General features: G+C 31.4%; 2 protein-coding genes and 1 long non-coding RNA gene across 4 annotated transcripts; 1 reads left to right on the top strand and 2 right to left on the bottom strand.

The window, feature by feature from the left end:
• Nucleotides 1-1,655: 1,655 nt before the first annotated feature.
• On the bottom strand, nucleotides 1,656-3,492 carry LOC129309552 (40S ribosomal protein S21). Of its 2 annotated transcripts, none has more exons than XM_054951164.1 (4): nucleotides 3,423-3,492; nucleotides 2,821-2,906; nucleotides 2,599-2,731; nucleotides 1,656-1,997 (listed from the first exon to the last, which is right to left on the bottom strand). In XM_054951164.1, exons 2-4 carry the CDS (start codon nucleotides 2,868-2,870, stop codon nucleotides 1,932-1,934), a joined length of 249 nt encoding a protein of 82 aa, XP_054807139.1. In that variant the 5' UTR covers nucleotides 2,871-2,906; nucleotides 3,423-3,492; the 3' UTR covers nucleotides 1,656-1,931. The 2 variants fall into 2 exon arrangements, with proteins under 2 accessions (XP_054807139.1, XP_054807138.1); XM_054951163.1 differs by having other exon boundaries at nucleotides 2,821-2,914; nucleotides 3,423-3,484.
• Nucleotides 3,493-3,869: 377 nt separating this feature from the next.
• Nucleotides 3,870-5,457, bottom strand: LOC129309553 (uncharacterized). The gene is made up of 3 exons (XR_008592927.1): nucleotides 5,405-5,457; nucleotides 4,710-4,778; nucleotides 3,870-4,256 (listed from the first exon to the last, which is right to left on the bottom strand). It is a non-coding gene; the product is annotated as an uncharacterized LOC129309553 (long non-coding RNA).
• Nucleotides 5,458-10,614: 5,157 nt separating this feature from the next.
• Nucleotides 10,615-11,342, top strand: LOC129309859 (protein RALF-like 33). The gene has a single exon (XM_054951606.1). It carries the CDS (start codon nucleotides 10,692-10,694, stop codon nucleotides 11,067-11,069), a length of 378 nt encoding a protein of 125 aa, XP_054807581.1. The 5' UTR covers nucleotides 10,615-10,691; the 3' UTR covers nucleotides 11,070-11,342.
• The last annotated feature ends 1,092 nt before the right edge of the window (nucleotides 11,343-12,434 follow it).

Raw genomic sequence — 12,434 nt, 5'->3', positions numbered from 1 at the left:
TCATGAGATTGAGAAGCTACAGAGAAATTTTATTTGGGGCAAAGAACAATCGCATGCTTATCATCCGCTTAGTTGGAATACTTTAATCCTCCCTAAAGCACATGGAGGATTGGGGTTCAAGCGCTTAACTTTAGTTGATCAAGCTTTTGGAACTAAGTTGGCTTGGAATCTTGTTATAGGAAACAAGAAACTCTGTATGAGTATTTTGCAAAAAAGTATATGCTAAAAAATGAAGCTAAGCTCCTTGCTACTAAAGGTGGTAATTCAGCACTATGGAAATTTATTTATAAACAAAAAGACATTTTAGACGAAGTGACAAGATGGCAAATATGCAATGGTAAATTTGTACATTTCTTTAATGATTTCTGGCTGTTCCCTGATAAGAAAAAAAAAATCAAAGATGTTTGCTTGAGACCATTGACATAGGGGAGTTGGAAAGCAAGGTTGTAGATTGGACTGGATATGGTGTCTGGAATTATATTTGGCTTGCTACAACTGTCTCAGTGGAGGTGAAGCAAAAATTGATTGCCATTTTGCCCCCATGGAATCTATTGGGAATGGCATTATGATATGGGGTGGAAATAAAAATGGCTTCTGCACTGTCAAGAGCACCCACTGCCTAATTGAAAAGAATCCATCCACTACTTATAACTCAACATTCAAAAGTATTTGGAAGTGGCAACGTGCAGAGCGAATCTGTTTCTTTTTATGGCAAATTTTTCATGCTCATCTACCTACAAATGCCTGGAAAAGCTCGTGTTGTAATTGGTGCAATACTAAAGTGGAAAACATTCTCCACATTACACATGATTGTTCTTATGCTCAACAAATTTGGAGGAGACTTGTCAAGTAGACGTACCATTCTATCTTTTTTCTCTACTTCTCTAAAGGACTGAATTGAGGCCAATCTCAATCAAAATTTTGGTGCTAGATTTACTAAGGAATTGGGACTTTTATGGGGCATCGTAGTTTGGAAATTATGAAAATGGCATAATAGTTATATGTTTTATTGCAATTTCCAAAAACCTGATGATCCTTGGACTGTGATTATGTTAAGTTAGAAGAACTTTATTACCCGGGACATTCTAAATGAGTTCAATCATTCTAACATAAGTACCCACTTAACATCTCCTAGTGACTGGGTCAAATTCAATGTGGATGGAGCCATAGCCATCAGTAATGGTCAAAATGGATACAGTGGTGTTCTAAGAGATCACACTGGGCATTGGATTGCTGGACTTTGTCATCATCTAGGTTCTTGCAGTGCCAATGAAGCACAGAAGCCAATGTATAGTTTGGGATTTTGGCTTTAGGATGGTGATACTGGAATCTGATGGCAGAAACCTCTTAGATCAAATACAATGTACAGGGGGGTCACCAATATGGGTGGCATGGTTTTGCTAGAGATCCTTAACATGATTCAGTGGGATTGGGAAATTATGTTTCAGTATATAAATCTTGTAGCTGATAAGTTAGCTAAGGAGGGGATCTCATATTCTTCTTTATTTGCTGTTGCCCCTTGCTTTGTTAGGAGTTTTGTTTCTTCTGATGTATTGGGATCTCAATCCCCTTTTTGACTACCCTTTTTGACTAACTTTAATATACCCACCTAGCCTTTGCCCTCTTTCCCACAGACCAAAAAAAAAAACTAGCTATTTCTGCTAAACCAACTAAATGGTTAAGCTTGCTTTGTTTCGTGAGTCGAAAAATATTGTATTTTTCCGTACAACCATAAACAAGACCACACTAGGGAAGATGAAAAATTAGAGAAGCGCCCAAAAATCCGTCAAGAATTAACAAGTCAAAAGGCAACTTTTCTTAGAAGGTAGCGCAGGAATAAAACAAGTGCCAGCACATTCATAGCTAAAAAACATATCAACTCTCAACTTTAGTTCTTCAGTTTTTATAACTGATAATCCTAGCTTCCTCTTCTACTGTTGCTTCACTTCGGCTTTCTTCTTCTGCCACAATCGATCTAATGCACTGTCAGCATCTCCCTGGAAATGCAAATTAAGATTTTAAGTTAAAAGCATGAAACACCTTCTGCTTGCCCATTCAATATCAGAACCATATCATAGTATCATGTTAAACAAGAATATCTACTGCATAGCATTCCTTGAGTAACATTGCCAAGGTAGAACATTAGGATATACTTAGAGAGATATCATAACCTTCCTACCCAACCTAAAACAACTCCATAAGTGAAGAGGCATTATGTCAAGCTTCGGTAATGATTTTATCATTTATATTCTAGTTTTTATACCACAATCTTTCCCTCGGTAGATCTAAAACAAGAAGCGGGCAAGTAGACAGAAAATCAGAAATGAACCCTAAAAAGTTCTTTGATAGATCATTTGGCTACACAAAAGATTTCAGCAACAAAAGCAACATACCACTATATTCATATACAGGCAGCAGAAATTTAATACAAAGGTGGAATGCCGTACAGATAGCACCACGTCTTTAATTCAAAATACAGTCCATTTCTTGAAAAACATTACTTTTAGCAAAGGACAGACACAAAAATATGGTAATAGAATAGAACACTTCACTACAAAAACAGATAAATAAATATGTGATCAAATAAGGCAAGCGGACCTGTGCACGGATGAAACCACATAGGGCAAATGTAGAAAAGTGGCCACTATAGATACCGTTTTCATCCAAATGGCCAATGTTAATCTGAACAGAGGCATGATCCTTAGCAGTGATCAGTCTGTTTGTTGCGGAGCTGCATCATGCAGTATACATTAGTTCGAACTCCAACAAGAACAGTGAACCCACGAAAGACCAAAAACTTGAGCAAATTTAGATGCATACCATTTTCTTGGAATGTAAAGCTCGGTGATCTGTCCCTCCTCGTTCTGCATCTTTTATGAGACTGTATTACCTCGTCTGTTGAAAGTCTAGAGAACTGAACCACATTCAGAAGAAAATATATTGACTATGTATTCTGCAAGTAAGAACCCAAGCATTGACAAAGCAAAATTCCAGCCAATTAAGAGACCGCGTTTGACAATTTGTTCATAATTGAGACCTCCAGAAAATCAACCCAAACTTAAAGCATTAAAAGGAATTACAGGAGGTCCAAAATAGACACACTTTACGACTCAATGAGGACTCGAACACGATACAACAGATTTACTTATACTGGTTATTCACATATTCCGCTATAGATATCATAAAGCAACAATATTTAAGGGGAAAAATCATCCACCACCAATAAAGTACAAGTAAGAAAAAACGTGGTACTTCCTAGTTTGACCAATGTCACAGATAGATTCCCCAAATGGAGAATCCCCGGAACAAGATAAGAAATTCCGGCAATAAAGCTACTTCTAAAATCAAAATACGATAAATATAAGAACAAGCAAACGCAACAACGAAAAGATGAAATAAGTGGGGGAAGAGAGAGAGCGTACCGCAGGAAGCGACGAACTCGAAAGTCAGAGGAACTAGTGGAGGCGAGAGAAGAAGGCGACTCATTATAAAAGAGGAAAACCTAGTTTAGTTCAGGATGGGCCCGGCTTAGGCCCAAGTTTACGAAGACCAAATAATTCATACTAGTTGTCTGGCTGGACCTTGGCAACCGTACCCGTTATTGAGCCCAAAAGTATTGTACCTTAAAAAAAAAGAATTGACAATCTATTGCAATTTTCTTTTTGGAAGAAACTATCAGAGTATCAGCTGTAAACAAAGGGGAACCTTACTGTAACACACCAAATTTTTTTTTTATAATTTAATTTAATCATAGTTGGGTTACAGCCACCCAATACATTTTTATATCAATAATTTCAATATAAAATATTTTATAATTGGCTTCAACTCACACACTATAACATTTCAGATAAATTTTTACCTCCCACATGCCATTAGGCTAAATCATATTTGTCCATCCTTATACTCCCAACAAGTAAACTAAATCACATTTGTCCATACTTATACTCCCAACAAGTAAAATAAGCAATTTAATAAATTTTCAACACAAGCCAGTTATTTGGCCTTATAATCATCCCATTTTAACCAATCCAAAGTAAACCAAATATTAAAATTACAGTCATCCAAATTGTACCAAAAATAGAAATAGTTTGAAAGGCATGATTACATTTATATATTCATATAATTGACAATAAAAAAAAGTCCTAATATTGGCAATATAACACATTATAAATCATAAATTAAATACCCAAAAGAGACAGTGGATCTATACCACTAAGCCTCTGGGACTCCTCCACGTGTCACTCGTGGCTCTTCTCCTGAAAATTATTAACCACATAATGAGACTCAAAAGTCCCAGTAACCAAAGCCAATTTATGATAGTGTATACAAACAGTTAAGTGTGTACTTATTAAGTGAAAATTAAAAATAATATAATTTCAACAAATATAAGAAATATTACAATACACACAAACAACCATCCTTATATCCCTCCATTAACCTCGAGCCGTAGCCCTCACTCGGTGCTAAATTACCCGGCCAAAGGTAGATTAGCTCGAGCCCTTACAAGCCACCTATTGAGCTCCAATAGGGGCGTACCACGTGGCACATAAATACAATAATAATAGCAAGTCTCCCAACACCTCCCACAATAATTAAACAAATTCATAATAATATTGCACAATTATACAATATTACAAAATTCATAATTTTCTCAATAATCACCCAATTAACATGAAGTAACACTAATCACAAATTAAAAGCATGGTTACCTTGTGGCTTTTTCAATAAATTATTCCTTAAAATTTCTCTCTCACCACAATCTTCATCAGTAATACAATCTACAAAATAACATATTATTTATAAATATTAGTTTCAATTTTTGAAACTAATAAAATAATTCTAATAATAGAATTAAAAATATAATATAATTTCTAATTTCAATCTTAATACAAATCTATAGTTAATACTATTAAGTAAAATTTTTAACTCCTCTTTTAATTATCAATAAACATTAATAATCTAAAAATCAACTTCTAAATTAATTTCTATTATCAAAATTTTCTTTTTATTTTATAAATTCGTACCTAAAATACCCAAAAATTAAAAATTAAGTCTCTAGCTTAGAATCATAATCCTATAACCATAATAATTCATTTCTCATCCCAAATAATCATCTAAACCTCAATAAATCAACATATATTTTCAGATCTAGTTTAGAATTTGATCCATAAGCCACAGATTCAAAGATCATCAATAAATTTATACTCTAGAACATTTATTATACTACTGACAACCTCAAAAATCATATTTATTCAACATAAATTCATCCCTCTTCCAGATCTTAAATTTTCTACCACTACAAACTCAGAAACCAAAGAAAAAGGATGACTAAGAAAAAATTTTAGAACACTTAGTCTTGAAGAGCTTAAAATCACACCCTAAATATCCTATTAAAAACTCTTACCTTAAAACCCAGCACCGGTGAACTTGGCTCACAGATGCTCTCTCTGCCGAAGCTCACGCACGAAAGAAGGAATGAAGAAACGAAAGGAAACGGGTGAGTTTTATAAAAATTCAGTGGGTCCCACATCTTTTTTTTATTATTTTTTCTCTCCTCTCTCCTTTTTTTATTATTATAATATAAATATAATCATTGCGGGGGGAAAAGAGCACCGAAAGCATCTTGTTCTCTTCTTTCTTTCCTTCTTTCTCATACTTTTTTTTATTATTATAATAATAATAATATTTTAATAATAATATTTTATTATTATTATTATTATTATTATTTTATTTTTTATTTATTTTTTTTTAAATTTAGAATTATATTCTAAGTTAGATTTAATAATCATCTCCTACTAATTTACTTACCTCTAAATATTTTTTTTTAAATTTCTATTTATCAAAAATTAACTATTAAAATTTAAATTGGGATGTTACACTTACATTTAAATATTTTGATGTATATAAATGAATCAAAATTTGGAAATGGAGGTGAAATTTTTAATTTTAATATATAAAAGATGGAAATATTCTAGAGAGATACACGTGGTTCAATGATAAAAAGTTTAAAACATTGAAAAAAAAACCTAATAATTTTAAGTTCCATGTAAAATAAATGAGCAGTAAAAAGTCAGAAATTTCGTTCACCTTCATTCTAAAAAAAATTAATTCAGATTATTAATTATCCAGTAGAAAAGAAATCTTAAGGAGTTGATGGGATTTGGTTAAAAAGGAAAGCCTCCTCCACACTTTGCTGATTTAATCTAGATAGTTCAAATTTAATGTACATTTTATTTTTTATTTTTAAAGTAAAAATTTGTATTGTAAAATTTTTTAATAAATTTGTTTTCCAATATGGACAGTCCATATTTAATATGAATAATTTAAATTTAATATTAAAATTTTATAAAAAAATTAACATTAAACCTATATTGTCTAGAATAACTTGTAATGTTTAGAATATATGTAGACAATCAATTTATAAAAACTTTGACATTAAATGTAAATCATTCACATTAAATCTAAAATGTTCAGACTAGTGAATAGATTTCTTAAAAAAAAAAATTTACAATTTATACAAATTTTTTATTTTGAAAAAAATAAAATAAAAAAGTGCATTAAATTTGCACCATCCAAGTCAAGCATGGATGGTCCAGATCATGTACCTCCTCAGCGAAGCAACGGAAACCCCATTTGGTTTACCTTCCATCTACATGAAGAATGGTCTTTTCTTTCTTTGTTTTTGTTTTTTTGTTTTTTGGAATAAGGAAAGCAAGCATGAGGCTTGAAAGTTTATAAAAGCAAGAGCAACTAGGCAACCATCAGCCTATCTTCATGCAAAAATACATAATAATTACTGGGAATATCAATAACAAAATTATGAAAGGAAACACGCCACTAACTCCATGGCTATTTCGAGCTATGATACATGCACATATAAGTGAATCTATCCAAGACTTCGGGTGACATTAATTTCAACTTCCCAAGGATGCTGAAGAATGGTCTTAATGAAAGCACAATGCTAGCAATTATGGGAGAATTACAGTCAGTGATTGTGTTTATGAAGTTTTAATTGTTGATTGACATCCAAATCCTAAAATTATTTTAATAGACCTTGTTTATTTTTTCAAAAAATGTTCAAACCAAAATGCTTGTGGAATATTTTTTGCAAAAAAAAAAGTCAAAAATGCCCTCTGCCCCATATTTTCCCTAAAATTACTGGAATTTCCCTTCTTGTCAATATATTTTTTTTTCAAATTGTTGATGGATATCCTTCCAGTGGTGGCAATTTTTTTGAAGTAGGAGAAACATAGATTTAGTCCAATAAAGCCTGCCTACATAATACATGCCCCTGTAGGCGTTTGTCTCCATGTGAATGACAACTAAATTTTAAAATATAAAATTAATGATAATTAAGAACTTAATAATTTTTTAAAAAATGAATTGAAAATATATAATTATAAATTGAAGAATTTCAATTTGAAATAAGATATCTAAAATGTAAATGTAACTCTTACATTATAAATGAGATTCTTGTTTGTAACTTTGTAAATTGATATTTGTAATTAATTTTTTTAAATTAATGAGTACTCTCTGTTGTCTCTATTATAAAGCATATATAACTATCTCCTTGAAATCAAAAAGTATTATTAACTCATTAATTTTATCTTAAAATACAATAAATTTTTAATTTTACTTCTATTTAAATGAAAATTATGTTACATTACCTCTCATAGTTAATGAATTTATATAGTGATAAGATTAAAAAAAATGTAAATAATACCCTTTCAAGTTCCTTCTATTAATGATCAGAAAATTTTTCTATAAAGCACTCTATGATAGAGACCGAAGAAAGTATCTAATTGTGCTTGATTCCATTTTTAACAATTCTATCTGTATTCAAGATGAAAAATCACCTCTCTAGTGATAAGTCCCATGACACATAACTGAAGCTGGTGAATTTGGATGTTGATGAAGGATCCCATTGTGGTTAATTATAATGCTCAGGGCTAAGGTTATATAGCATTGATTTGATTCCTTGGATGCAAGCTCATGACTTGGCTGCAAAATTAATTAGGTGCCTTTATTCTCACCACATTCATTTATATTTAATTCAATCCCAAGGTTTCGTTGGTATGAGCAAGTTTGAAGGATAAATATTGTACCAAAAGGAACCTTCAGAAGAGTCCAGAGACTTACACCTCTCAACTTGCTTAATTGCCGGATTGAAAAGGAACGAGAATAAAAATACAATGCAGCATTTTTTGAGACACGCTTCATAAATAAAACTTAACGGAGCAAGAGTTTTAAGGATGCCACATTTTTTTGGATAAAAGGAGGTGCATTAAATTAAAAAAAAAAAACAGTTGATATGAGGAGCTTTTAGGGAAAATTTGAATACCAATAAAATCCTCATTCCATCAAAATATATATTATTCTCCCTTTCTACTCCTAATTCTAATTACCAATATACTAGATAATCAATAAGAAATATATTTATATAAATGTCTAGAATAATAAATATAAGTAATAAAATGAAAAAAAAATCTTTTACATATATTGAATTACTTATATGTTAAATCAAGATTAATTAACAAATGTTTATATTTTTTACAAGAGCGAGTAAATTCTTGGCATTTGATTTAAGTAAAGCTGATAATTTGGGTGAGTCAGATTGATTTAGATCGAATTTAATTTAAGTCAGACTTAAAATATCCTCCATTTTCACAAAGTTATATAATCAAATCAGATCTTAATTTTTTTTAAATAAGTTTAGACTAACTTATCAAGTTTGATTTAAATTACCTGTTCCACATACATATAAAATTAGTAATTCAAGCTGTCTCCAAGCGCACAATCATCAATGTTTTTTCCCCCTTAATTTGAAGAATTAACGGAAAAAGATCCACATCGCAGGTGTCGTTTTCAGAGCCATTGAAGCCATGGAATTCAAAATTCCAGCTTCACACATTCAAATCCCTCTTTCTTCTGCTCTCTTCTGTCAAGTTAACAACCAAATCATTCATGCATAGGCATTGCCTTCACATTTCCTTCCCTCTTCAGACTTACATAGTCAATTTAATTTTTCATTTTATCAAACTGATTCAGGTTTAAGTGGGGGGGGGGGGGTTTATTTTTCCCAAATAACATTGAGACTCCAAACTTTATAAATAGTCATAAAAAAAATCATGTTGGAAATTTACTTTCAACCATGCCAGACCATACTTCAATATATATTTTTTTATCCCTGTTTACAATTTCAAGGTATAACTATTAATTGCTCTTACTAATACTTTGTTAGATGAATGACATTAAATGGAGAGCAAAATTGAAAAAAGAAGAAAATAATCTTACATTAATTTACGTGCTATTTCTATAAAAATAAGTAAAGAGAGACAGGGAAAGCATAACTCAACAGTGCCTATTTTTCTTTGAATTGATTTCCTAACTTTTTTCTTTCTATCAGAACGGCAAGGTACCGAATTGTTTATTATGAACTGAACAGTCAATACCATATAATGACATGTTCCAATCCCAGGAATAACAAAAAGATAGTGGGAAAAACTATCAATTACAGATTCCCTTAAAAAAGCAAAAAAAAAAAGAATAATTAAAAATATTGATTATTAAAAGAATTTTGCCTGACCTCCTTTTACTTTTTTTTTTTTTTGTGAATGGTTAGGCAAAGCATTGGAACTGGACAAACAAATATAATGGAAATATGCTTTGTCTCTTTAAAATGCAACCGTTCTTCAATTCATGAAACCTAAAAAAGAAGCAAATCTTCTCCAAAGAAGCCGCTAAGAAAACTCTTTTAGCAGATCAAACAAATTAAAAAAATAAGGTTTATTGGTATCTTATTTTTTGTGAGATACTTAAATTATTTTTTTTTGTCTTGAAACAACTATGCAATAACTATCCCAAAATGCTGCACTAATTCATTTGTAGTGAAAAAATTGTTATAATTATTGAATTACATTTATCTTTATGAAAGATCTTATTTTAATTGTTAATAAAATTAATGCTACGCGGTTAATGTAGACTAAAAAATAGGCCACCAAAATAATCATTGTCACTCATTGGCTGGCTTCCAACTGGCTTAATGCCTTAGTGGTGACACCGATGCTGATGCCTTGGTAGCCCTCGCGTTTTATTTAATATTTTTCCTTAAAATTGTTGCTGTTGATTTAAATTACGAAACAAATTAGCAAAACTTATAATTTTTTTCAATAATTTATCTATGATTTTATCTAAAAAATATTAAATCAATTATCGCGACAAAATATCTAAATTTTATAAACATTGACAAGATTTAATCTCCCAAATCAACTCAAACATTATTATTTAGTGAGTACTGTTTGTAAAAGATAGTAACATTTTTAAATCACAAGCAAAACAAGCCTGAAGTTAAAAAAAGAGATAATCATAACGAGTACCCAATTTGTTACAAGAATAAATTCTGAAAATTTAAAATCAATAATCTATTTTATAAAATAAAATAAAGAATTTTTATGCAAATCATATAATAGATCTTTTAAGATTAAAGCTCTTGCAAAATCTGAGAGCAAATGATTGTTCTAATTTAAATGGTCTAAAATCTTGGTCCTTAGGTGTAATTTGCTCTCAAAGACGGCAGCACATATCGTAATTAATCTGAAAGATAGCGGCAGATCTTCATCAACGGTCTCTTATAGCCTGGAAGACCCCAATCTCCATTCTACTGTTGCCGAACTGAAGAGCTAGAGACGAAAATGGGGAGCTCGGTAAGCTTCTATGGTTTCCTAGTGCTGTGCGCCATCTTTGCCGTCCACGTGTCTCTTTCTTCATCAACCACCGTCGACTTCATCGGCGACAGCGAAATGGGCTTCTTCCCGATGAAATCGGAGTGTCGCGGATCCATCGGGGAGTGTCTGCTTTCAGAGGACGGGCTGTTCGGGTCGGAGTTCGAGATGGACTCGGAGGCAAACCGGCGCATTCTAGCAGGGCGTAGATACATAAGCTACGGTGCGCTGAGGAGGAACACTGTACCGTGCTCTCGACGCGGCGCTTCCTACTACAATTGCCGGCCCGGTGCTCAGGCAAATCCTTACCGCCGCGGATGCAGCCGCATCACTCGATGCAGGGGTTGAAATTCTTTATCTGTCTTTCTAAATTTTCTTTTTATTTAACTTTTATTATTATTTTAAAATTTTTAAATGATGAGTTTATTGGGAAGAAGTCTGCTATACACAAGTAGAAGGGGAAGGCAGTAGAGAGATTGAATAAAATCCGGTGATGGATGTATTGTAATTTAGGTACACATTCTTGTTTTCTGAGTGAATTGTGGCTATATGTCCAAATTGTTTGTATTATTCTCATTTCTCATCAATTATCACATCTCATGGCTTGCCTGCGTTGCGTTACTTCTATTTCTTTTTCCATATCTCTTCATTGATTATTTTCTTCCAGATGTAGATGCTTTAGCCTTCGAGGTGCTTCTTCTTGTTCTTCTTCTTCTTCTTCTTTCTTGCATTTCTTGTTCAGGAAATCTCGTGGACTTCTGGGAAAATTATGAGAGGGTTACGTCTGATGTTTGTTTCAAAAATCTGTTTTTGTTTTTGGGAAGGGCAGTGAATGGAGGGTGAAAACTGAAATGATGAGTTGCTTTTGTGGAGCTTTGGATGGTGATGGAAGTGGGAATGGAAATAAAAATGTAGCTCTTTGGTTCTGCTTTTCACTGTTACGTTTTCTTCCCTCAAAAGTCAAGGACAGCCTCTTTTTATTTCGTTGAAATTGAGGACCAGGCAGGAAAAAAGGCGTAATGTGAGGCCAATATCTTGTACTCCTTTTATTTTATTTATAAATTATTTTTATTAATTTTATTAATATTAATAAAAAATATAAAAAAATAAAAATATATTAAATTTTAAATATATCTCTATATAACATATAATATTTTTTCTCTTTCTCATAAAAAATAATTTTAAAAATATATTTTAAATATTATCTAAAAAATTATACTGTAATTTATAAATAAAATTAAATAAATCTCCGCAAACTTACCTTATATATGACACCCGAAGGAGTAATTCAGCTTTTTATTATTATTTTTAAAAAGCAAATCATTACTGGTGATGGTGGAATTCTCTCTCTCCAATAATGAAAGCGACGATGTACGAATAACATCACTCATCACACGTGTACATTTGTCTCTTGACGCGTCTGTTTATATTCGTGGCTGAAAAAAAGAATATAATTAAAACTTAACTACTACTAGTATTGTAACTATAATTATGGAAAAACTTGTATAATTAGTTTTATATATTTAAAATGTTTGTTTTTAATTTAATTTAGCCATGTGTATTTTTTATAAAAAATTTATTTTATAATGAATTTTTATTATTAATATTATTATTAATTTGATTTGACAAAAATATGTTAAGTATATAAATTTTATCCTGTAATTAATTCTTTATATTAATTTATTTTATAATTTCGTTGTTTTGAAAACAGTT

Source organism: Prosopis cineraria, unplaced genomic scaffold (assembly GCF_029017545.1).
Source record: "Prosopis cineraria cultivar Desert tree isolate PC_DT_omini unplaced genomic scaffold, ASM2901754v1 PC4, whole genome shotgun sequence".
NCBI classification, from domain to species: Eukaryota; Viridiplantae; Streptophyta; class Magnoliopsida; order Fabales; family Fabaceae; genus Prosopis; species Prosopis cineraria.
This window is presented reverse-complemented; position numbering and strand designations above follow the sequence as displayed.

Bases quoted from the DNA above. Each gene is read 5' to 3' on its own strand.
- LOC129309552 (XM_054951164.1), bottom strand. From the start codon at position 2,870: ATGCAGAACGAGGAGGGACAGATCACCGAGCTTTACATTCCAAGAAAA. The intron at 2,732-2,820 runs GTATGCATCTAA...TGCATGATGCAG, and splicing joins CTTTACATTCCAAGAAAATG to CTCCGCAACAAACAGACTGA. The intron at 1,998-2,598 runs GTCCGCTTGCCT...TTGCATTTCCAG, and splicing joins GTGGTTTCATCCGTGCACAG to GGAGATGCTGACAGTGCATT.
- LOC129309859 (XM_054951606.1), top strand. From the start codon at position 10,692: ATGGGGAGCTCGGTAAGCTTCTATGGTTTCCTAGTGCTGTGCGCCATC.